The 22,113-nt window shown below is 43.4% G+C and overlaps 1 protein-coding gene across 6 annotated transcripts in view; it reads left to right on the top strand.

The window, feature by feature from the left end:
* Nucleotides 1–22,113, top strand: part of ttn.2 (titin, tandem duplicate 2) — a 184,200-nt gene that overhangs the window by 12,697 nt on the left and 149,390 nt on the right. For all 6 annotated transcript variants that reach the window (XM_037975998.1, XM_037975999.1, XM_037976000.1 and 3 more), the window contains exons 3-29: nucleotides 1,270–5,028; nucleotides 5,719–5,997; nucleotides 6,251–6,814; nucleotides 7,029–7,310; nucleotides 7,403–7,681; nucleotides 7,765–8,046; nucleotides 8,133–8,411; nucleotides 8,842–9,129; nucleotides 9,230–9,508; nucleotides 9,618–9,899; nucleotides 10,149–10,427; nucleotides 11,285–11,563; nucleotides 12,606–12,884; nucleotides 12,982–13,269; nucleotides 13,360–13,638; nucleotides 13,844–14,125; nucleotides 14,292–14,570; nucleotides 14,652–14,930; nucleotides 15,017–15,295; nucleotides 15,381–15,668; nucleotides 15,747–16,025; nucleotides 16,269–16,550; nucleotides 19,251–19,529; nucleotides 19,624–19,905; nucleotides 20,011–20,289; nucleotides 20,490–20,777; nucleotides 21,321–21,599. In XM_037975998.1, coding sequence (XP_037831926.1) covers nucleotides 1,270–5,028; nucleotides 5,719–5,997; nucleotides 6,251–6,814; nucleotides 7,029–7,310; nucleotides 7,403–7,681; nucleotides 7,765–8,046; nucleotides 8,133–8,411; nucleotides 8,842–9,129; nucleotides 9,230–9,508; nucleotides 9,618–9,899; nucleotides 10,149–10,427; nucleotides 11,285–11,563; nucleotides 12,606–12,884; nucleotides 12,982–13,269; nucleotides 13,360–13,638; nucleotides 13,844–14,125; nucleotides 14,292–14,570; nucleotides 14,652–14,930; nucleotides 15,017–15,295; nucleotides 15,381–15,668; nucleotides 15,747–16,025; nucleotides 16,269–16,550; nucleotides 19,251–19,529; nucleotides 19,624–19,905; nucleotides 20,011–20,289; nucleotides 20,490–20,777; nucleotides 21,321–21,599 — 11,352 coding nt within the window. The remainder of the gene's footprint in view (nucleotides 1–1,269; nucleotides 5,029–5,718; nucleotides 5,998–6,250; nucleotides 6,815–7,028; nucleotides 7,311–7,402; nucleotides 7,682–7,764; nucleotides 8,047–8,132; nucleotides 8,412–8,841; nucleotides 9,130–9,229; nucleotides 9,509–9,617; nucleotides 9,900–10,148; nucleotides 10,428–11,284; nucleotides 11,564–12,605; nucleotides 12,885–12,981; nucleotides 13,270–13,359; nucleotides 13,639–13,843; nucleotides 14,126–14,291; nucleotides 14,571–14,651; nucleotides 14,931–15,016; nucleotides 15,296–15,380; nucleotides 15,669–15,746; nucleotides 16,026–16,268; nucleotides 16,551–19,250; nucleotides 19,530–19,623; nucleotides 19,906–20,010; nucleotides 20,290–20,489; nucleotides 20,778–21,320; nucleotides 21,600–22,113) is intronic.

The following is a 22,113-nucleotide window of genomic DNA, read 5'->3' on the forward strand; positions in this document are numbered from 1 at the left end:
CTGCTTGTATTTTGGATTTTCTTTTTTTTTTTGGTGTGTTAGGTCTTTTATCTGGTTGTTGGATTATAAATCAAGTAGAAAATTCACAAGAGTATCTTGATTGATGTAATTTTAAAAACAAAACTGTGAAACTTTTTTAATTTTAAAATGTTTGTTTGAATGATGTGTAAATATGTGTATTTTTAGGAATGTATGAGTGCTCAGCAAAAATCTGCAAAGTTAGAAAAGTCTGGTGTTTAGATGGAAGCTGAAGGTTTATTTGTACAAAGATTGTGCTGGTTTGTTTCAGAGTTAATATAATAAAAATTTAATGATTTAAAGTTGGAGTGTTCTTGTTTGTTTAGTCCATGAGTCGATGTTTAAATTGTCTGATCAACAATCTTTGTTTTTTTTTTAAAGAAACAGCCAAAATTGCCGCATTAACCAACTTTCTTCAACAGAGCCCAACAGGAATTTTGGGACTTATTTTATGAAATAGCCAAACTCTTATTTTGAAAAGTATTAACTTCAAGTTAAAATTGCTTCATGTTATTTTGGACTTTATATTCTAAATTATTTTATTCAGTTCTAATGAAGACAAAACTGTTCAGTTTATTTAGGATCTCTGGGGGTAGCCATGTTGGAATAATATATTAAAGAATAACAGAAGATCCTCTGACTCAGAATCTGCTGAGTCAGAGGATCTCATGATAATTCTGCTGTTTTTTGGGCAAAATGTTGCCAGATTTATGATAATTATTGTATTTTACAATAGTTTTAAGGTCTGTGCATAGGCTCATATATACAGTTTGGAGCTCCAAACTGAACCGGGTTTAGAGGTCCAACAGGACCGGGTTTAGAGCTCCAAACAGGACCGGGTTTAGAGCTCCAAACAGGACCGGGTTTACCACGTTCTTCAGATAAATACCGTTGATGTCTGTGGGAACATGAATTTCATCTCCATCGTACGATGTTCTGCTCCAGGAATAGAGCCCTCTGTTCCTGATCGAGATGCATGTTAGATGTAGTTTTTGTTTGGGTTTTTCTAAAGCTGCAGCAGAAGTATCTAGACAAAAATCAGAAGATTATTTGGTGAATAATATTAAGGTTGCTTCAGTGCTTATGAATTACCACATTCAAATAAACAAATTCTACTCTGAGCACAGTTAACTGATCTTGGAAACATGTCTTGTAGCTATTGACAGCACTGATATTTGTTTAATGGTTTAATTGTTACAAGCTTCTATGTTGTGGACATTGTTATCAGTGTTGCTCAATATTTTCCGACAGAACGCTCTAGCACCACCATCACCACTGTGGAAGAACAAGAGGAAACCTACTACACTGGTGTCCAGTTACCACAGAAAACTAAAACACTTGAACTCCAGCCAGAGTCAAAACGTTTTTCTTCCACTTTAGAGAAGAAAAAAGAGAAGCCAGTTTTCCTCAGTCAGCTCTCGCCAGCAGCTGTAACTGCAGGGGAAACAGCCAGGTTCACAGTCAGAGTGTCGGGCTTTCCAAAGCCTGCTGTTCAGTGGTCTCACAATGGGACAGTGATCAAGACCACCTCTGTATACAAACTGGTAGAAGAGAAGGAGGAGTTCACCCTGGTGATCACCAAGGTCACATCTGAGTATGAGGGCGAGTACTCATGCACTGCCACCAACAGGTTCGGTCAAACAACATGCACCACATATCTTGAAGTGAAAAAACCTGACATCAGCCAAGCAGAGAGGTGGGTGGAGAAGATGTTTAAAGTCACAGGTCAGCCTCCTACTTTCACAGTTCAGATCGAACCGGTGAGGTGCTCAGAAGGTGGAGAAGTCTCTTTTAATTACAGCGCCAGAGGTGATCCTGTCCCTGATGTGAAATGGTTCAGGGGGGCTTTTCAGATCCAGCCCAGTAGAAACTGTGTCATTGTAGCCAGTCCTGATGGATCTGGGCAGATAAGTATGAAGAACGTCAAACAGGAGGACAGTGGTTTATACACATGTAGAGCTTCCAACCAGTTTGGTGAGGCAACTTGTAGCGCTGAGCTGGTTGTGTTCAAAGAACCGGTTTCTGTTGCTCATAAAGAACAACTGACAGTAGTTCAGAAGAAAGGCTATAAGGTTTCAGTGTCAGAACAGGCAACAGAGTCTCGTCTGTACCAGGTCAGCCTCCCAGGTCAGGACAGAACCAGGTCAGATCAGATGGTTTACACCATCGGTACTGAAGACAGAAAAATTATTCAGAGTGAGCAGGTGGGCTCACTTCAGGAAGTCAACATCTCTGCTGCCACTGTTCATAGGGAGAAGGTGACCCACCAGGCAGCAGTACTTCAGGCCCATGAGGTAGAGGAGAGGGTGTCAGTTGTTCCAACACACCCACCTCGGGTGTCAGCTGTTCCTGGGAAACAGCTCCACATGGCAGCATTTACATCATCTGTGGAGGAGAGTCAGGGCCTCACAGAGCAGCACTGTGATCGCATTCAGAGTCCTGAGGTCATTGAACTGCAGGCAGCCAGAGAACAAAGGTCAAAGGTGAAGTCTGCTGTCACTGAGGAACTTACCCCACTTTCTACTGTCAGCACAGGACCTCTGACTGACAGGAAGCCTGCTACTATCAAGCCCATCTCTGAGCCCAAACACCTGGTCAGTAGTCATCAGGTTGAGTCACAACTACCCATCATGAAGGAGCAGTCTGAGGATATTCCCCAACTGCTGGAAGAGAAGGGCTACAAGGTTAAAGAGGGGGTTAAGATTTTATACTCAGCCCAGTCTGATGAGAAACGAGTGCTTGAAGAAGGCCACACAAATGAACTAGCAACAGCAGAATCTGCTGTCCAGTCCACGGTTATAAAAGAGCAGCATCGGCCCATAATAGCCTCAGTCAGTGAGTCCAAACAGACTCTCTCTAAGGAGATAAAGTTTTCCATGGAGAGGCCTGCAGAAGAAGCAGCCCGTCTCAGTAAGGATACAATGATGAAGGCAGCTTTAACCACTGAGGAGAGGCAAACGCTTCAGGCGGAACCAACACAACATTTGCCAAGTCTGGACAGTGCAATCTCCATTCAGTCAGACATAGAAGAAGGCCAAATCCTTCACCTGCAGGTTATCACAGACCAGGACCTCCTTCCATCTGAGACGAGCTTCACCTATGAGAAACCCACATCAGAGCAGGCGAACACCAGAAAGAGTCCCTCGCTGCTACATGCTGTTAGTCAGGATGAACAGAGGACTGTGCTTTGTGAGGACTCTTCAGAGTTTGAGGCCAAGGCCAGCTCAATGGTCATCCAGCCCCAGAAAGAGGCTCCAACTGTGCTGCATCTGCAGTCTACCCAGCCTGTGGAGGTGCTGCCTAAAGAGGGTGTTCTCACAGTGGAGAGGCCTGACCAACAGGTGGCAGCCCAGAAACAAGAAAAATCAAGGAGCCATGCTGCCATCTCAGAAGAGAAAAGAGAGCTCACAGCAGATTATCATGCAGAGCTGGATTTGTCTGTGACTGGAATTCAGTCTAAGCTTCGAACTGAGCCCAAGCCTCAGAAGATCCTCCAGCTCTCCTACCAGCCCATGCAGCTGCCAAAGGAGACACCTATCACTCTTGATGTTAGGCAGCAGAAAGCTTTAGTTCAAAAGGAGGATCGTTGGAACGTGATGCATGTCACCAGTGTAGCAGAAAGTCAGGCTTTAGAGGAGGGTCACACAGAGAGTCTGTCAGGTGTCAACACATTCAAGTGTGCAACAGCTATAGAGCCAAAAATACCCACAGAACCAGTCCAGATCGAGGAAAAGGAAATCTCCACTGAGAGCAGTATCTCTCTGGAGGCAGCAGAACAGGACTTTGCTGTCCAGATCCAGGAGGGTCAGTCAGTCAGGCAGTCAATAGTAATGGACGAGAAGAGAGTCCTGACTGGGGAACTTTCTCAAGAGATTTCCAAGTCTCAGTCCACCAAAGTCATGGTCAGTACGCAGCCGAAACTGTTCTTCATGGCATCAGAATCCAAAGATAGCACTGCTCTTCCCAAAGAGATGACATTTGTGATTCAGATCCCAAAACCGTCTAGTCTGAATATACGGCACCAGCTCAGAGAGGCTCTTCAGTCTGCTGTGGCCAGCGACCAGCCGGTCTTACTGGCTGATGTTGTTGAAAGGTTACAGGCTGTTGATGTACAGGAAGTCAAAGTTCAACGAGAGCCCAAATGGGCCATGTTTACATATCTGATCACAACAACAGGTGCCCCCATGGAGGTCACCCTGGCTTTTGAAGGGGAATACCCTCAAACAGCTGATCTCAGGACTGAACTCCAAGCAGCTCTTTACTCCATTGTATACCAGGAGTCCCAGGTTCTTACCTCAGAGCAGCAAGGCACTATGCAGATAGACAAACCTCAGAGGGCTCAGGTCACCTCAGCCAGGTCCAAACAGATGCTGTCCTCTGTGGTAGAAACTGTGAGTGTGGCAGAGACTGCTGTGGGCTTCACGGCTTTAAAATCCCAGGCTGCTGCACTGAAGACTGAGTCTGAAATCTCAATTGAACATGCTGCAGCTGAGAAACAGATGGTTGTGCAGGAATCCAAGACAGCAAAGGTGGAACAGTTGATTTCATCTCAGAGAAAAACTGTGACAGAGGCTCAGGTGGCTTTCGAGCAGTCTGTGCAGGAATCAAGACAAGAAATTAAGTCTGTATCAGTGGAAACCAAACAGTCAGTGGATGTCAGCATCCAGCAGAAGCACAGGGAGGAGATCTTTAAAGAGGAGATTACAGTATCTAGAACAGAGCAGAGAGAATACCCTGAAATAGTTGCTGCTTTAGAGGATTTATCCATTGAAGAAGACAGTAGCATAACCTTTAGGACAACCATTAAGTACGTCACCAAGGTAAACTGGTTTTTCAATGGGCAATTGGTGAAATCTGGCAAAGAGTTCAAGTGTTCCAAAGACCATGACACATACTCACTGATTATCAACAAAGTTGTCAAGGAGAGGCATCAAGGAGAGTATGTTTGTGAGGCTGAGAATGAAGCCGGCAGGACAACAACATCTTCAAGACTGACTGTGGTCACAAGAGGTTTGATAACAGGAACAATTAATGTATCATTTATTCATTCATCCACTAATATTTCACATAAACAGGTTCATTCCAAGTCACTCTGGTTTGTGGATCCATTTCATAGCTAGGCATGAGCACTGTTAGCAGGGCACTGGATGGTACTAACTCACCATGTTTTGTTTGTTCCACATCATTTTCTGATCAACCCTAAAGACCAGAACCATCACAGCCATGCAAGTTCATCAGAAATGTCTGTGGTTAATAAAGATCTTGCAATTATGGTTTTCATGTCTCTGGTCTTCAGGAGACTCCATGGTCTTTTCATGGTCATGTTGGCATGCCAAAGGCAACAAGTTCTGAATTATTGGTCTGTCACATTTCTTCAGGTCCATTTCCTTCACTTCATCATACTTTTCTTCCTGCATGTTTGATGGCTTCACCTCTGCATAGTTTCATGATCACAAAGTGTTTGTTTCTCCTTGTTCCAGCTGGAACCCTAGCCCCATGAGAACCTCCTTCAGTAAAACCATGGGGCTAATGTTCTCGCTCTTTTTCTTCTCCACAGTCACTCATCATTTGGCTTCCACCATTGTTGTACATTCCACCATCTGTGTTCCCAATCTGTCAGTTGTTTTTTTTATATACAACAGTAGTAGTGGATGTCATTACTAACGCTTGTGTTTTACTGTGTCTCTCCGTGTGCCTCAGTGCCACCTGTTTTCAAGCAGAAAATCAACCCAGTGGACATCAATGTCGGTGACCATGCAAAGTTCGACTGTGAGACCGAGGATGCTCCAAACGTGACCTTTAAATGGAACAAGTCTGGTATTGAAATCAGACAGAGCGACAAGTATCGGATCGTTAGCCACCCCACCGGTTCCTCTCTGGAGATCCTGAACCCGGTGAAAGCTGACAGCGGTGACTACACCTGCAAGGCTTCGAACCAGCACGGCTCAGACAGCTGCTCCGCCTCACTCGTTGTTACTGGTAAGGTCCCAGTGGGAACCTTTCAGATTATCCCTCTGTGTCTGTGTCTGTTGGAGAGAGAGAGAGAGAGAATTATATACATGCTGTGTTTAGTCTTGACTCATTATGGTGCTGTATGGAAGGCAGGGTTTGATTGAAATATTTATTCTTTCCTGATTAAACCCACATACCTGACCAGGTTGGACAGTTGACTTTATTTTGATGTTCCTCTCATATTTTAAAACACTGTGTATGTTCTACCTGCTTTCCATAGAGATGTACCCGCCAGTATTTGTTTCAAAACCAGATCCAATGACCTTATTTGTGGGCAAACAAGCTGTTCTGCAGTGCTCACTCACTGGATCTTCACCCATGGAAGTTGTATGGCACAAGGACAATGTAGTCATCTCCTCTGAAGGAAACTATGTCATAAAGTGCGAAAAGAACAAGTATTCACTTCATATAAAGAGTCTTGAGTTGACTGATCAGGGGGTGTACCTGTGCAAGGCCTCCAACAGTGTCGGCACGGCTACGTTTACTACAGAGCTCAGAGTTATTAACAAGCCCAGCTTCGTTAAGCCCTTTGAGTCGGTGTCAGCTGCTGTCAATGACCCGCTGAGGCTGGAGTGCCAGGTGGACGAGGACACTGGTGTGACCGTCACCTGGACCAGGGATGGTAAAAAAGTCCACCAAAGCATGGACTGTAAGCTGTCTTTTGAGGACAAAGTGGCTGTTCTTGAGATACCCAAGTCCAAACAAAAGGACTCTGGGAAATATGTGTGCACAGCCGCAAATGAGGCGGGGAGCTCCTCCTGTGAGGCTGTGGTAACAGTTCAAGGTAAGACCCTGAAGGTGATCTTTGGTTTTAGTTTGGATTAAGACATCTGTAGACGTAAAAGTGGTGGTTTAAAGCTTTCAACTGTTTCCAACTGTAGTCTGCTGCTAACACTTTGCATGGGTGTCCTTTGTTTTCTTTCATAATCTTCTTCGACGTGTTTCTGTCTCTGTTTGACAATGTTTGTAAGTGTTCGTGTTTCTGAACACTCTTCCAGAGCCCCCTGCTTTTGTCAGGAAAATGGAACCTAAGATAACATGGAAGCAAGGTGCACCTGCACGCTTACAGTGCACTGTTAAAGGATCACCAGAACTTCACATCCACTGGTTCTGGAACGACAGGGAGCTTAGTGATGGAGACAAATATAAGCTCACCTTTAAGAATGGAGTTGCTTCTGTGGAGATTTTGAACCTTCTGGTCACAGACAGCGGCACCTACACCTGTGAGGTGTCTAATAATGCTGGTAGTGAGAGCTGCAGCACCTTTATAGCTGTTAAAGGTTTGTCCTGTGTCATATTTACATTACACACACTGTTTAGGTTGGAAAACCTGTGGTAATAACTGCATATACTTGAATCTTTTGACATTCAGAGCCTCCAACTATTAGAAAAGACCTTCAGACTCTAGAAGCTGTAAAAGGAGCAGCAGCTCATTTGGAGTGTGAAATAGCAGGAACTGCTCCTTTTGAGATCAGCTGGTTAAAAAATAAGAAACCCCTCACTAGTGATCAGAAGTTTAGAATAATCTCCCAGGATTCTCTGTCAAGGCTGGAGATCCAGACCTTTGAAAGTGCAGATGTTGGAGATTATCAGTGTGTTATATCCAACGATGTGGGGAAAGTTACCACCAAGGCCTTGGCTAAACTGAAAGGTTAGTAAACCTCTTACAGACTGAGGTTTAACACTACTCCTCACATACTCAGACTCGGTTTAACGTCTACCATGTTTTTGTAGAGCCGCCTTCTTTTTCAAAGAGAGTTGAAAGTGTGACGGCCGTGTTGGGGAACTCAGTAAAACTACAGGGAACCATAAAGGGCTCATCTCCTATCACTGTTAAATGGAAAAAAGACTCAGAAATCCTCAGAGATGATGATCCAAACATCAGGATGGTGTTTGAGAACAATGTTGCTATCTTGTCCATAGCAGCAGTGGCCATCAGCCATGGCGGCAAGTATTCATGCCAGGCAGAAAATGAGGCTGGGCAACAAAAATGTGAAGCCACCCTGACTGTGCAAGGTCAGACGGAATCTTTAATAGTTTGTCTTTCACCTACAGGATCAAATTTCTTTTTTTTTATAACCATCAAATCTGTCTTACACCAGAACCTGCCAGAATCGTAGAACCTGCAGAGTCCATTAGTGTGACTGCAGGGGATTCGGCCACACTGGAGTGCACCATTTCTGGAAGCCCAGAGTTGAAAGTGAAGTGGTTTAAAGATGGGAAGGAGATGATCAGTGGGCGTAAATATAAAATGACCCTGAAGGAGAACGTCGCCACCATGAAGATTCTGACCGCAGAGAAAGGAGACACTTCAGAGTACAAGATGGAGGTGTCCAATAAAGTTGGAAAAGCCCAGTGCACATGCTCAGTCACGGTCTTAGGTCAGAACATCTGCTCTCTTACTGATTCTTTACATATGTCAGGTTTTAGACATTACCTACTTTTACTTCTCAAACACGAAGTAGCTGTCTTAGAATAAGGACCAGGGGTCGAATCTGGTACCAAAGTAACTGAACATCTCCCAAACATTGTTCAGTTCAAATATGAACATTTATTGCTGCCAACTTTCTGGGACTTAATCAGGCAAAAAATGCTGCAGAAATGAATGATCAACAATGGGTGGGAGTTTGTTCTGCTACTTTAGATTTGTTCATCTTTCTTTTATCTTGTGAAACATCTATTTTTTAGTTTGGATTTCCTAAAATTAAAGTGCCTTAAACCTTGAGTTAAACCAAAGTTTAGTTGGGTGGTTCTTTTCAAAAACAGCACAAACTGCGTTTATGAATGAGGTACTTTTTTTTCAACAACCAGATCGAATAATGCCTCCAACTTTCACCAAGTCCCTGAAAAGAGTTGATGGCAACATTGGTAATGACATCTCCATGGACTGCAAGGTGTCTGGGTCCCAACCCATGACCATATCCTGGTTTAAAGATGACCAGGAAATAGAATCTGGAGCCAAGTTTCAGCCTGAGTTCAAAGACAGCTCTGCTACACTGAGGATCAGTCGGCTGGAGAAGACCGACTCTGGAGTTTACAAATGCAGAGCCTCCAACTCAGCTGGCTTTAAAGAAACCAGCGGCACACTCTACGTAAAAGGTCTTGAGTTTTATTTAGCCTTTTTGTGTGTTTTGTGTTCCATCTTTCAATGATTTCTTGCTAACATGAAGTGAATCTGTGTTTTGTTGATGGCCTCCAGAGCCCCCAGTGTTCACAGAGAAACCAGACAACCAGGATGTTATACCCGGAGCCAAAGTTTCCTTCAGAGCAACTTTCACTGGAACTGCTCCTTTGGCCATCAAGTGGTTCAAAGAGGAAAAAGAGATTGTAACTGGAGGCATTTATTTTATAAAGAAGGATGCCTCTTCCAGCTCTTTGGAGCTTCACTCAGTAAAACCCAGTGACTCCTCCAAATACACCTGCCAAGTGTCCAACGATGCAGGGAAGGTGGACTGCACCGCAGTCCTGTTTGTGAAAGGTGCCTGTCTTCAGTTCCATGTGACGCTGCATGAGAACATGTCTTTGAAACATGAATGTGATGCTAACATGTCTTCTGTCCTGTAATGAATGTTAACCTCTTCTCTCAGAGCCTCCCGTCTTTGTGAGGAAGCTCGATGCGACCAAACTCGTCACCAGCGGCGACTCCACCAGGCTGGAGTGCAGAGTGACGGGCAGCCCCGTCATCAGTTTCAAATGGTTTAAGGATGAAATGGAGATCAGCTCCAGTCCTAAGTACTCAATCAGCCTGACGGATGTAGAGGCTACTCTTGAAATTTTAAACTGTTCAGTGGAGGACAGTGGAGACTATGTCTGTGTAGCATCGAGTGAGGCAGGAAGTGACCGCTGCAGCAGTACAGTTACAGTCAAAGGTTGGTTTATTTACAGACTTTACTCACGATTATCATCTTGGCTCAGTGTCCATTCCAGTTTTAGGAAGTTCTGCCTTTACTTTGAAAATTTAGGTTGTGTTTATCAGTCAACAATGTGCTCCCAGTGAACCTTTAAGAAGAAAATCTGGTTTTAGAACTGATTGAATCTGTTTAAAGTTCCAGAGATTCTTGTTGCATTCTAACATCATGTTTACTCAGTCTGGTGTTCTGCTCATTGTTGTCTTTTAGAACCACCAGTGTTTATACGTAGCTTGGAGTCCAAAGATGTGGTGAAGGGTTCTGAGATGATTTTGGAGTGCCAGGTTTCTGGTTCTGCTCCTTTCACTGTGTCATTTTATAAAAACTCTAAAGTGATCAGAAATGACAGACGACACCGGATCACTGTAAAAGAGGACCTGCTGGCCCTGCAGGTTCTGGCGGTGGAGGCAGGAGATGTTGGTTTGTACCAGTGTACTGTTGAGAATGAAGTTGGCAGATCGTCCTGTGAATGTCAAGTAACCCTTAAAGGTTGGTTTCATGCTGCGGTTCTAACTTTTATCATTAAAGAACGGCTTCAGTTTAAATCTGCCTGTGTCTGTGGTTGGAAATTAGAACGTAGTTCCATCTTATGTCACTATATTTCTTTTAGACTTGACAGAATCAGCAATGGGAAGATAAAAAGTCAACATTTCTGTTTTTTAAACATTTTGTGTTAAAAAGTTTTTGTACAGCCTCAAATCCAGTGGTTTGGATGGTTCAGAAAATGTAAAAAATGTGTTAATTCCTTAAATTTACTCATACTTTATATTCATTCAGGTAGTATGAACTCATCAACTTCCTCTCATTTTATAATTAAAGGCCTCGGCTATCTTTGAAGGAATGTAGCCTAATTTTTTTCATACCAACAAAGATCATCTCCATTTGGAAAAAAGACAATAAAGATATGTGTGATCAGTTAGTTCTCAGAGTTTGTGTTGAGGATAACTTTCAGCTACCACACAAATATCTCAATATCTGTAAAACTGATTGAGTTACAGCCGTTTCTGTTTTTGCTAACCGGTTGTTCAAGTTACAGTGGCTTGCAAAAGTATTCACACCCATATTTTGTCACATTACAACCACAAACATAAATACATTTCATTGGAATTTATTGTGAAAGACCAACACAAAGTGGTATACAATTGTGAAGTGGAAAGAAAATTATACATGATTCAAAACCTTTCTTGGCTCCAAACATGAAGTTAAAATCAAAGAATCACTGTTGGCATTTTCCATACTGTCCTAACTTTCCTGATTTGAGGTTTTAATAACTACAGTGGATCCAAACAAACTGGGTGTGTAACTAAATATAAACTTTGACATGATTTTCCATCTTTTTCTTGTAGAACCGCCATCATTTGTAAAAAAGCTTGAGAACCTCAGTCCTCTGGTTAGCAGTGACGTTTCTCTGCAGTGCTCTCTGAAGGGCTCCGAGCCCATCGTGGTCACCTGGCTGAAAGATAACCATGAGCTGAAAGAGGCTGAAAATGTTCACATTTCATATGAGAGCAGGACTGCTGTGCTGCTGATCAGCAGCTTACAGAGTCAACATGGAGGCAAATACTCATGTCAGGCTCAGAATCAGGCCGGCAGCCAAACATGCTCGGCTGTACTGACTGTCAAAGGTTGGTTAGAGTTCTTTTGTTTGGACATTTAACCAGAAATGTAGACAAATACATTAATGAACTTGTAAAGTGACACGTTTGAATGAACTATCAGGAAGTTTGGTTAAAGCATCAAACATGTTTACTTTTGACCTAAAGGGGCCGTTCATAAACTACATGTAAGAAGAAAAACAACATTTTAAGTTTTATCAGCATTATCATACACTTACTGATTAGACCGGAGACAGAATCGGAGACAAGGGACAGAATCGGGGGTGAGGACAAAATCGAGGGCTGGGTACAGAATCTGGAACAGAGGGACAAAATCAGAGATGGGACAGAACTGGGGGCGGGTACAGAATCAAGGTTGAGAACAGAATTGGAGACTGGCAGACAGATTTGGGGACCGGGGAAAATGATCAGGGACTGGGGACAGAATCTGGAACCGAGGACAGAATCAGGGGATGAGGACAGAATTGGGGACTGGGTACATAATTGGGGCCCAGGTACAGGATCAAGGACCGGGGAGAGAGTCAGGGATCGAGGACGGAATCAAGGACTGGGGCACAGAATCGGAGACGGGACAGAATTGGGGGCAAGGACAGAATCTGGGACCAGGGGACAGAATCTAGGACTAGGTATGGAATCGGGGACCAAGGACAGAATTAAGGACTGGGGAAAGAATCTGTGACTGGGGCTGGAAACGGGGACTGACAACAGAATTGGGAAGTGGATACAGAATTGAGGGCGGTAACAGAATCGGGGACTGGGAGACAGATTTGGGAACCGAGGACAGAATTGGAGACCAGGGGACAGAATCGGGGACCAAGGATAGAATTGGGGACTGGGTACAGAATTGAGTGCCAGGTACAGAATCAAGGACAGGGGACAGAATCGGGGGCTGGGTATAGAATCAGGGACAGGGGAAAGAATCTTTGACTGGGGGTAAAATAGGGGACCAAGGACAGAATTGGAGACCGGGGACGGAATCAGGGACTCACTCAATCTTTTCTCTTTTAAATTCATTTGATTTCTTGCTGACCTTTTTTTCTTGACGCCCCAGAACCAGCTAAGATCACAGAAGAAGTAAAGTCTATCAGTGTGACTCAGGGGGATCCAGCCACAATGGAAGCCCGGTTTTCAGGCACAAAACCCCTGAAGGCCAAGTGGCTAAAGGCTGGGAAGGAGCTGACCTCAGGACAGAGATTTAAAATACAGAGCAAAGACACCAGCTCTGTGCTCAAGATTATCAAAACTGAGAAAAGTGACAGTGGTGAATTCACCTTTGAGGTTTCAAATGATGTTGGTCAAAGTTCTTGCGAGGCCACCCTCACCGTTCTCGGTCAGTTCTTAATGTGCCGAGTGAATTTACAATGTTTTGTTTAATTTCTTTATAGTTTTATTGTCGCTTATGGATGTTTTCTTTTATATCTAATTAGATCAAGTAATTCCTCCGTCCTTTACAAGAAAACTGAAGCAGACAGAAGGTATCAAAGGATCTTTTGCTCAGCTGGAGTGCCTTGTGGCCGGCTCGCTGCCAATAACTGTCCAGTGGTTCAAAGATGAGAAGGAGATCCAAGCTGATGAGAAACACAAATGTACATTCTTTGAGAATGTTGCTTGTTTGGAAATCTCTGATCTGAACATTAAAGACGGTGGCAGTTACACCTGCATTGCTAAAAACAAAGCAGGAACAGTCCAATGCTCTGGGATCTTATTAGTGAAAGGTCTGAACACAGTTGGTCTTTGTAGGAACGTCTGTGAATCACAGCTGTTTGAACTGATTTTACAAGCACTGGTTTGTTTTTGTCTTTCAGAACCACCTTTCATTCTTGAAAAGCCTGAATCCATGAATGTTTTGCCTGGCTCGAAGGTCCAGTTTAATGTTCTGGTCTCTGGCACACCACCACTGACCATCAAATGGTTCAAAAACAAGAAAGAGATTTTATCCAGTGCTGACTGCTCTGTGGTCAAAGACAACACTTCAACCACACTGGAGCTTTTCTTTGCTAAAATCTCTGATTCTGGAGATTATGTGTGTGAAATACAGAATGATGTGGGCTCTACTTCCTGCCAGGCAGCACTCTTTGTCAAAGGTTATCCATCTTTATTTGATGCAATTTTTTTGTTGTTGTTGTTCTGTTGTTTTCAGAGTGACTCAGTCATACTCACAGTCAAAGGTGTGAACCATTAGCAAATGCATCATAAAAAGAATATCAAGGCTTTATGGAGCCATAAACATCATTGTAGTTAATTTGTCGTAGTTTATTGGTTATTTACCAGTATTATTTTGTTTCTCAGAGCCTCCTAAGTTTACACGGACGCCAGCTCGTGTGTCCGTGGTGCGACCCGGTCAGAGTAAAGTGTTTGAATGTCAGGTGACTGGAACACCTGAGATAGACATCTACTGGTTCAAGGAAGGCTCTGAGCTCAGTGCCAGCGATCGGTACAAGATGACCTTTGTTAACTCAGTGGCCACTCTGGAAGTCTGTGGAGCCGATACCAAAGACGGCGGTCTTTACTACTGTGAGGCTCGCAATGAGGCCGGCAGTGAGAGCTGCAGCATGGAGCTGAAGGTCAACGGTCAGCCTTACTGTGCAGGAGTTCAGAACCAACACCCTAAAGAGTTTAACATAAAAACAGATTTTTAATGTTTGGCCTAATGACTCAAACATTTCTCTGAAGTTTAGATCATTAGTTATTGACAACAAAATTGAGTTTTGTGACAGTTTGTCTTCTCTTATCTCAGAACCACCATCATTTATTAAAGAACTGTGTGCAGCTGATGCTGTGAAGGGCTCCAATGCCTGTTTTGAGTGCCAGGTTGCAGGGACAAGTCCGTTTGAGATAATGTGGCACAAAGATGGAAAGGAAATCAAACCCAGTGCTAAACATGGCTTCTCCCAGATGAATGACACTTTGAGCCTGGAGGTGCACAAATGTGATGCTGTAGATGTTGGTGAATATCAGTGTACTGTAGCTAACGAGGTGGGAAGCTGTACCTGTAAAACAACACTAAGCCTCAAAGGTTGGTCTGATCAGAATTACAAATCCACATTTTTCTATTTTTAAGGTGAAACCTGAAAATTTCACTCTGTTTTTCTAATAGACCCTCCAACATTTACCAAGAGAATTGAGAACAGTGTCACTGTTCTGGGTAAAATGGCAGAGTTTCAGTGTGTTGTGGTAGGCTCGCCCACTCTGTCTGTACAATGGCAGAAAGATGAGAACTGGATCCTGGAGGATCCAAAGATTGAGAGAACATTTGAGAACAATGTCGCGACTCTCAAGATTCCTGCCTGCGAGGCGACTCATGGCGGTAAATACACCTGTCAGGTGATAAACGAGGCTGGACAGGATAAGTGCTTTGCTTCTCTCACAGTTCAAGGTAACCTCAGATAAATCTGCCCCATGTCAGATTCTTCTACAGTTTAAACTTGGCCAGAAACCTCAGATGTTTGCTTTGCTTTGTAGAGCCTCCTCAGATCTTAGAGAAACCTGAGGAGATCAAAGTTACCGTTGGAGATCCAGTCAGTCTGGACTGTAAGGTGAAAGGCTCACCTGAGCTCAAGGTGAGATGGATGAAAGATGGCAGGGAGCTTCAGTCCATCAGGCAGCACAAGCTGATCTTTGAGAACAACATCAGCAGCCTGAAGATCCAGGCTGCTCAGAGAGCAGATGAAGGAGAATACGTGTTTGAGGTGTCGAACCACATCAGCAGCTGCTCCTGTAAAGTCAAAGTGGTTGTCCTAGGTTAGTGTGACTAACATGTCTTCTGTGGTACATACTGACATGCTGACAAAGTTTAATAACGTTCTCACTGTTGTTTTGGTGACAGAACAAGTGATTGCCCCGAGCTTCATCAAACCACTCATAGACATGCAGGAGATTTTGGGCTCCTTTGTTCAGATCTGTTGTAAAATATCTGGTTCCCTCCCCATCTCTGTGGAGTGGCAGAAAGATGGGAGTAAAATCTCAAGTGGTGTCAAACACAAACTCATTCAGCAGGACAACTCTGTGTCCTTGGAAATGGAACAGCTTGAGATATCTGATGCAGGATCTTACTCTTGCAAATTGACCAATGCAGCAGGAAGCTGTGAATGTAGTGGATCTCTCATGGTCAAAGGTCAGACTCTTCAGTTCCATGGGTCCTGTAAAACAGAGGTGAGTAGTTCTTTAACCTGCTTTATTTTATCGTCTTCAGTGCCTCCCAGCTTTGTGACGCTGCCTGAGTCGCAGGTGGCTCTTCCCAACGCCACAGTCCGCTTCAAAAGCACATTTAAAGGCACGCCTCCCTTCACTGTCAAATGGTTCAAGGAGGACACAGAGCTCATGACTGGGCCCAGTTGTTTCACAGGAGTGGACGAAACATCGTGCTTCTTAGAGCTCTATTCAGTGGCTGTAACTCAGACTGGAGTTTATTCTTGCCAAGTCAGCAATGATGCTGGTTCTGTACGCTGCAGTGCAGATTTAACAGTCAAAGGTTGGATTTATACTTTCTAAATAATCTCTTTTGTGGCTTTATTCATCTCATGCTCTGGTTAAAAGTTGTTTGCTCACATTAGTTCTGCTTCTCAGATTATTCTGTGAAATACTTTTACTGAATGCAGCTTCTCATTTTGTGACCTTTGTGTTGCATCAGCTGCTAACCAACTTACTGCCTGCATCTTGCTTCAGTGTTCCTTTCTGCTCCCAGCTGCTGACATGTCTGTGTTTTGGTTTCCAGAACCACCTGAGTTTGTGCTGAAACTCCCTGCCACTAAGTTTGTGAAGCGGGGTGAATCACTCCGGCTGGAGTGTAAAGTCAGTGGCTCAGCCCCCCTGAAAATGACCTGGTACAAACATGACACCAAGGTCTCAGAGGAGGGGAACTGCAGGACATCGTTTGTTGACTCGGTAGCAGTCCTGGAACTGCTGTCTAGCAGCTTTGATGATGATGGAGTTTACACGTGTGAAGCTCAGAATGATGCTGGCAGTGTCAGCTGCAGCACCACTCTTACTGTGAAAGGTCAGCCTCTCACTGACTTCCTCAGCATCATTTCCTGTTTCCGTGCTCCTGCTTAAAGCTGATACCTGTAACAGCTGGACTTGGTTCATATTTCCATATGAAGCCATATCGGATCTTCTTGTCTTCATCTTCGTTCAAGAGTCTTTAGTTTTTCTGCAGCTGAGATGCTAACGTTTTACCCTTCAGCCACACTTATACATTTATCCCTAACCAAATATTATTTCTGTTCTGTTATTCTAACATCATTTACATCTTTCCCAATAACTCTGCCCACTTTATACTCAACCCTCTTCCATCTTCCACAGTGTGGTTGATATACACTCCCCTCCCAACACCTTTATCCTCATATCTGCAGTTCTAACAGCCTTACAACACCTTAACTACACAAGAACTCTGATAAACACCTCATAACAACTTTAAACAAGGTTATCTGTACAGTTCCTAACAAACAACCCCCCCTCCCCACTACCAACCCCAGAATCCAAACGATTCCCATCATTTCACAAAAAATGGCCTCTTAGATTCTAGCTCTAACAAATTTCTTACTAAATTCTTATCTTTAACTTGAGTCTTTATGTGGAAAACCATTTCAGGAACATTAAACTTATAATTCTCACATCTTTCTATCACAGCTTATATCCTAACTCATTTGGTTAAAGCCAGACTAATAACTAATACCGTTATCTGACTGATGTTTTCCTTACAAACATTTTAACTGTAATTTAAATTCTGCTAACTTTATAATGGTTTCAGGAAAAACAAACTTTACTGGAATTTGAATAACGTTCCACAAAAATTCCCTTGTTTATAGTTTCAGTCAGAATTTTCCATCCACTCATGGACATAGATTTTCTTTTTGGTCTTTTACTGATTTATTTGAACCATTCTTTTTTCAGGGTGGAATGATTCTGCAACATGAAACTTCACTGGTTTTGAAGCATAAGTTTCAAATTATTTAGAATTTTTTCTGATTCATGCAGGATCTAATATATACATACAGGTTCACATATATCAACATCCTCCAGTAATACTTGGTTAAATGTCTGTCAGCCAGGGGCATTTGGACCTCAGACATTTTGTTTCCATTAAAAAGCTTCTGGCAAAATTCTGGCTATTTGACCCTTCTTCTTGGCCAAATTGGTAGAGTTCATTTAAATTGGTTGGTTTCCAGCACTGACACAGTTTTTAATCAGAGGTTTTTAATCGGGTTGACATTGAGGCTTTGTGATTGCCAGAAGCTTAATGTTAGCCTGATTTATCCTATCAGAGACCACCTCTGTTGTTTCTTTGGGCTCATTGTCCCATTAAAAGATTAAATGAAATAAAAATTTAACTCTTTGGCTGTTTAGAGGAGTCAAGGTGAGGCTTTCAAACCTAAAAACACTGTACCAACTGTCAAGCATGGTGGTGGTAGCATAATGCTGTGGGGCTGGTGTATTGCACAAAATGGATAGAAACAGGAAGGAGGAGAACTACCTCCAAAATTCTTCAACTTCACCTCAGATTAACAGCTGGACAGTTGAAACTTGGACACTGTTGGGTCCAACAGGACAATGGACCCAAACACATCAGAACTGGTCTCTGATTGGATAAATCATCAGAGCTAGTTTCTGATTGGATAAATCATCAGAACTGGTTTCTGATTGGATAAATCATCAGAACTGGTTTCTGATTGGATAAATCATCAGAGCTGGTTTCTGATTGGATAAATCATCAGAGCTAGTTTCTGATTGGATAAATCATCAGAGCTGGTTTCTGATTGGATAAATCATCAGAACTGGTTTCTGATTGGATAAATCAGGCTGACATTAAACTCCTGGAATGACCTTCCAAAGCCCCGACCTCAGCCAATTGCAAATTTGTGATCTCTTAATAAAAACCAACCAATCGAACAAAACTCAACTAATTCTACCAAGAAGAGGAGTCAAATATCAGCCAAAATTCTGCTAAAACATGGTTGATGGAGACAAAAAGTCAGTGGTCCAAGTGAGACTTGCTGAGAGACATTTAACCAAATACTGGATTAGTGTGGGGGCACAGATATTGCTGAGCCTGAATGTATATTTTGACCAAGTGTGGATCAGAGAAAATCCTTAATAAATTCAAACATATTTTTAAAAGTCACTGAAGTTGTAAAATCATCCCACCCTGGAAAAGAACAGTTCAAATAGATTAATAAATGACCAAAACTAATCTTTCATTCGTTCTTTTTACGAGTGGATGGAAACCTCTGACTTTAGCTGTAGGTTCAGAATCACCAAATTCCCACTTCTACAATTTAACTGAACTAACAGAAACTAAAATTCCCACAGATTTCATATTTACAGAGCAGCTTCAACTGTACTTTCACTAATTGCTTAAATGTTTAAATTTTCTTATTATCTCCATTGCTCTTTCAATTACCACAAACATTTTAGATCCAGCTGATGTTGTAACATCTAAATCAGATTTTTTTTACTAACTGCAGTGATTTTAACTGGACTCTTAATGTTTCCAAAACTTCCACAACATATCTTCCATCTCAACGTCTCCCACTCCAGTCAGGGTTTTTAAGAGCCATAAATTTAGGAACCAGTCTGAATAACCAAACAGAGGTTTTATTTAGCCTCGTTCTGCTGTTACGGTTGTCAGCATTAAGCTTTGGTCATAAAGAATTTCCCCCATTTTTGCCTCTGTAACAGTTTCCTGATCTTTTTATAGACCCCCCATCCTTTGTGAAAGTACCCCAGCCCATCGAGGGGCTGAAGGGTAAGGATGTTAGCTTGTACTGCGAGATGAGTGGTTCGGCTCCGTTCCAGGTCACCTGGTTCAAAGACAGGAAACCTCTGATGGAGAGCAGGAAGTATAAGGTGGTGAGCGAAGGCAGCTCGGCGACGCTGCATGTCATTGGGATAGAGGCTGCGGACGCCGGCGAATATGAGTGCAAAGTGTCGAACAGTGTAGGAAGTGACAGCTGCAACACGTCCGTTAAACTCAGAGGTCAGTAGAAACTGCGATAGTCTTCAGTAGATCTTCAGGTCACTATGTCACTTTGCTGACTGTCCCTTTTGCGCTGTTTGTCTCCTCTCCTCAGAGCCGCCGTCGTTTGTGAAGAAACTGTCAAACATGACAGTAATACTGGGAGAGGAGGTGACCCTTATGGCCACTGTTAAAGGCTCTGAACCCATTACTGTGTCCTGGGTTCAGGACAAGGATCACATTCTCAGGGACAGTGACAACAGGAAAATCACCTTTGAGAACAACCAGGTCACACTAAAAGTCTTTAAAGCTGATGCAACCACAGCAGGGAAATACACGTGCCAGCTCAGAAACGATGCTGGGACTGTGGAGTGTTTCGCAAACTTGACTGTTATAGGTTTGTAAAAATATAATTCTCTCTTTCTCTTTCAGTTTGGTTCTCCAAGCCTTCTCCTGCAAGTTTGACTAAAATCATGCTCTGCTGCTTTTCTGCTGTTTGCAGAACCGGCTAAGATTGTGGATAAACCGGACGCTCTGAGCGTGACGGCAGGAGACATCGCTGCCCTGGAGGTCAAAGTGTGTGGAACGCCGGAGCTTGTCCCCAAGTGGTTTAAAGACGGCGTGGAGCTGGCCTCTGGGAGGAAATACAAGATCTCCTTCTCTCGGATGATCTCCAGCCTGAACGTGGTCAATGCTGAGAAGCTGGACTCTGGAGAATACACATTCGAGGTCATGAACCAAGTCGGGAAGGACCTGAGTAAAATTAACCTCACAGTTTTAGGTTGGTGTTTTCCTTTTTTATGCTGTTCTTTTCTTGGAAGAAGATGTCAGTGTGATAAAGATAAAGTTTGAAATGGTTAAGGATCCAAACATCTGTCAGAAACTCAGCCGATTACAGAACATCTAAAGAGTTTTGAGCTGATTTAAGCCCAAATGTTGTAAATTTAACCGTTGTGATGAACTCGTTTCCCTCTTAAACAGATAAGATTGTTCCTCCAACGTTCACCAGAAAACTGAAGGACTGTAAGATGGTTGTGGGAGAAGCAACAGAGATGGAGTGTAAAGTGTCGGGTTCCCCACCTTTCACCATTTCCTGGTACCACGATGGCGAGGAGATCCAGAGCGGGCCGAACCACGAGGTTTCATTCAGCGACAACAGCTGCACGCTCAGAGTTCCCACCCTGAAGCTGTCAGACTCCGGAGTTTATAAATGTAAAGCTGTCAACAAGGCAGGATCCACAGAAACTTCAGCCTCATTGGCTGTCAAAGGTTGGCACCTGCTGATGAACACTTCCTGTTTCAATTACTGACAAACACTTCCTGTTCCTGACAAACACTTCCTGTTCCTGACAAACACTTCTTGTTCCTCATGAACACTTCCTGTTCCTGATTAATACTTCCAGTTTCTATTACTGACAAACACTTCCTGTTTCTCATGAACACTTCCTGTTGCTGATAAACACTTCCTGGTCCTGACAGAACGTACTGGTACTGATAAAGGCTGTGACGATCACTGATCTGTTGCTGTAACAGAAGTTTTTACAGAGTTTTTTACCGAAGCTGTGAAAGTTTATTATAAAGAAAATCAGGGTGTTGTCCTACTTTGTAAGTCTGGTCAATTTTATTTTATTTTAACTGCTAACAAGACATAAAGTCAAGAGGAAAAACGGGTTTAGTTATACTTAGAAAATGAAACATCTACTTAAAGATAATATATATTATCTAGCCTTTCACTTCTCTGACTTCAGGTTGGTTCTGTTTTAACTCGACTCCCATCTTATCCCACCATGTTTGTTTTACATGTTTACTCAGAACCTCCATCCTTCGTGGTTCCTCTGCAGCCGGTGGAGGCCATGCCTGGCTCCAACGTGACGTTCTCAGCTATAGTGAAGGGCAGCACCCCCCTCAAACTGAAATGGTTCAGAGGAACCAAGGAGATCCTGCCAGGAAAGGACTGTACCTTTTCCCTGAAGGATAACCAGGTCACCCTGGAGCTTTTCAACGTGAACCGATCCCACACTGGAGAGTACACCTGTCAGGTCATTAACGACGCCGGAAAGGAAAGCTGCGCTGTGAACCTCTCCGTCAAAGGTCAGTCTGACAGGAAACAGGGTTCCGTCAAAGGTCAGTCTGACAGGAAACAGGGTTCCGTCAAAGGTCAGTCTGACAGGAAACAGGGTTCTGTCAAAGGTCAGTCTGACAGGAAACAGGGTTCCGTCAAAGTTCAGTCTGACAGGAAACAGGGTTCTGTCAAAGGTCAGTCTGACAGGAAACAGGGTTCTGTCAAAGGTCAGTCTGACAGGAAACGGGGCTCCGTCAAAGGTCAGTCTGACAGGAAACAGTTCTGTCAAAGGTCAGTCTGACAGGAAACAGGGTTCTGTCAAAGGTCAGTCTGACAGGAAACAGTTCTGTCAAAGGTCAGTCTGACAGGAAACAGTTCTGTCACAGATCAGTCTGACAGGAAACAGTTCTGTCAAAGGTCAGTCTGACAGGAAACAGGGTTCTGTCAAAGGTCAGTCTGACAGGAAACAGGGGTCTGTCAAAGGTCAGTCTGACAGGAAACAGGGTTCCGTCAAAGGTCAGTCTCACAGGAAACAGGGTTCCG

Source organism: Kryptolebias marmoratus, linkage group LG6 (genome assembly GCF_001649575.2).
Source record: "Kryptolebias marmoratus isolate JLee-2015 linkage group LG6, ASM164957v2, whole genome shotgun sequence".
NCBI classification, from domain to species: domain Eukaryota; kingdom Metazoa; phylum Chordata; class Actinopteri; order Cyprinodontiformes; family Rivulidae; genus Kryptolebias; species Kryptolebias marmoratus.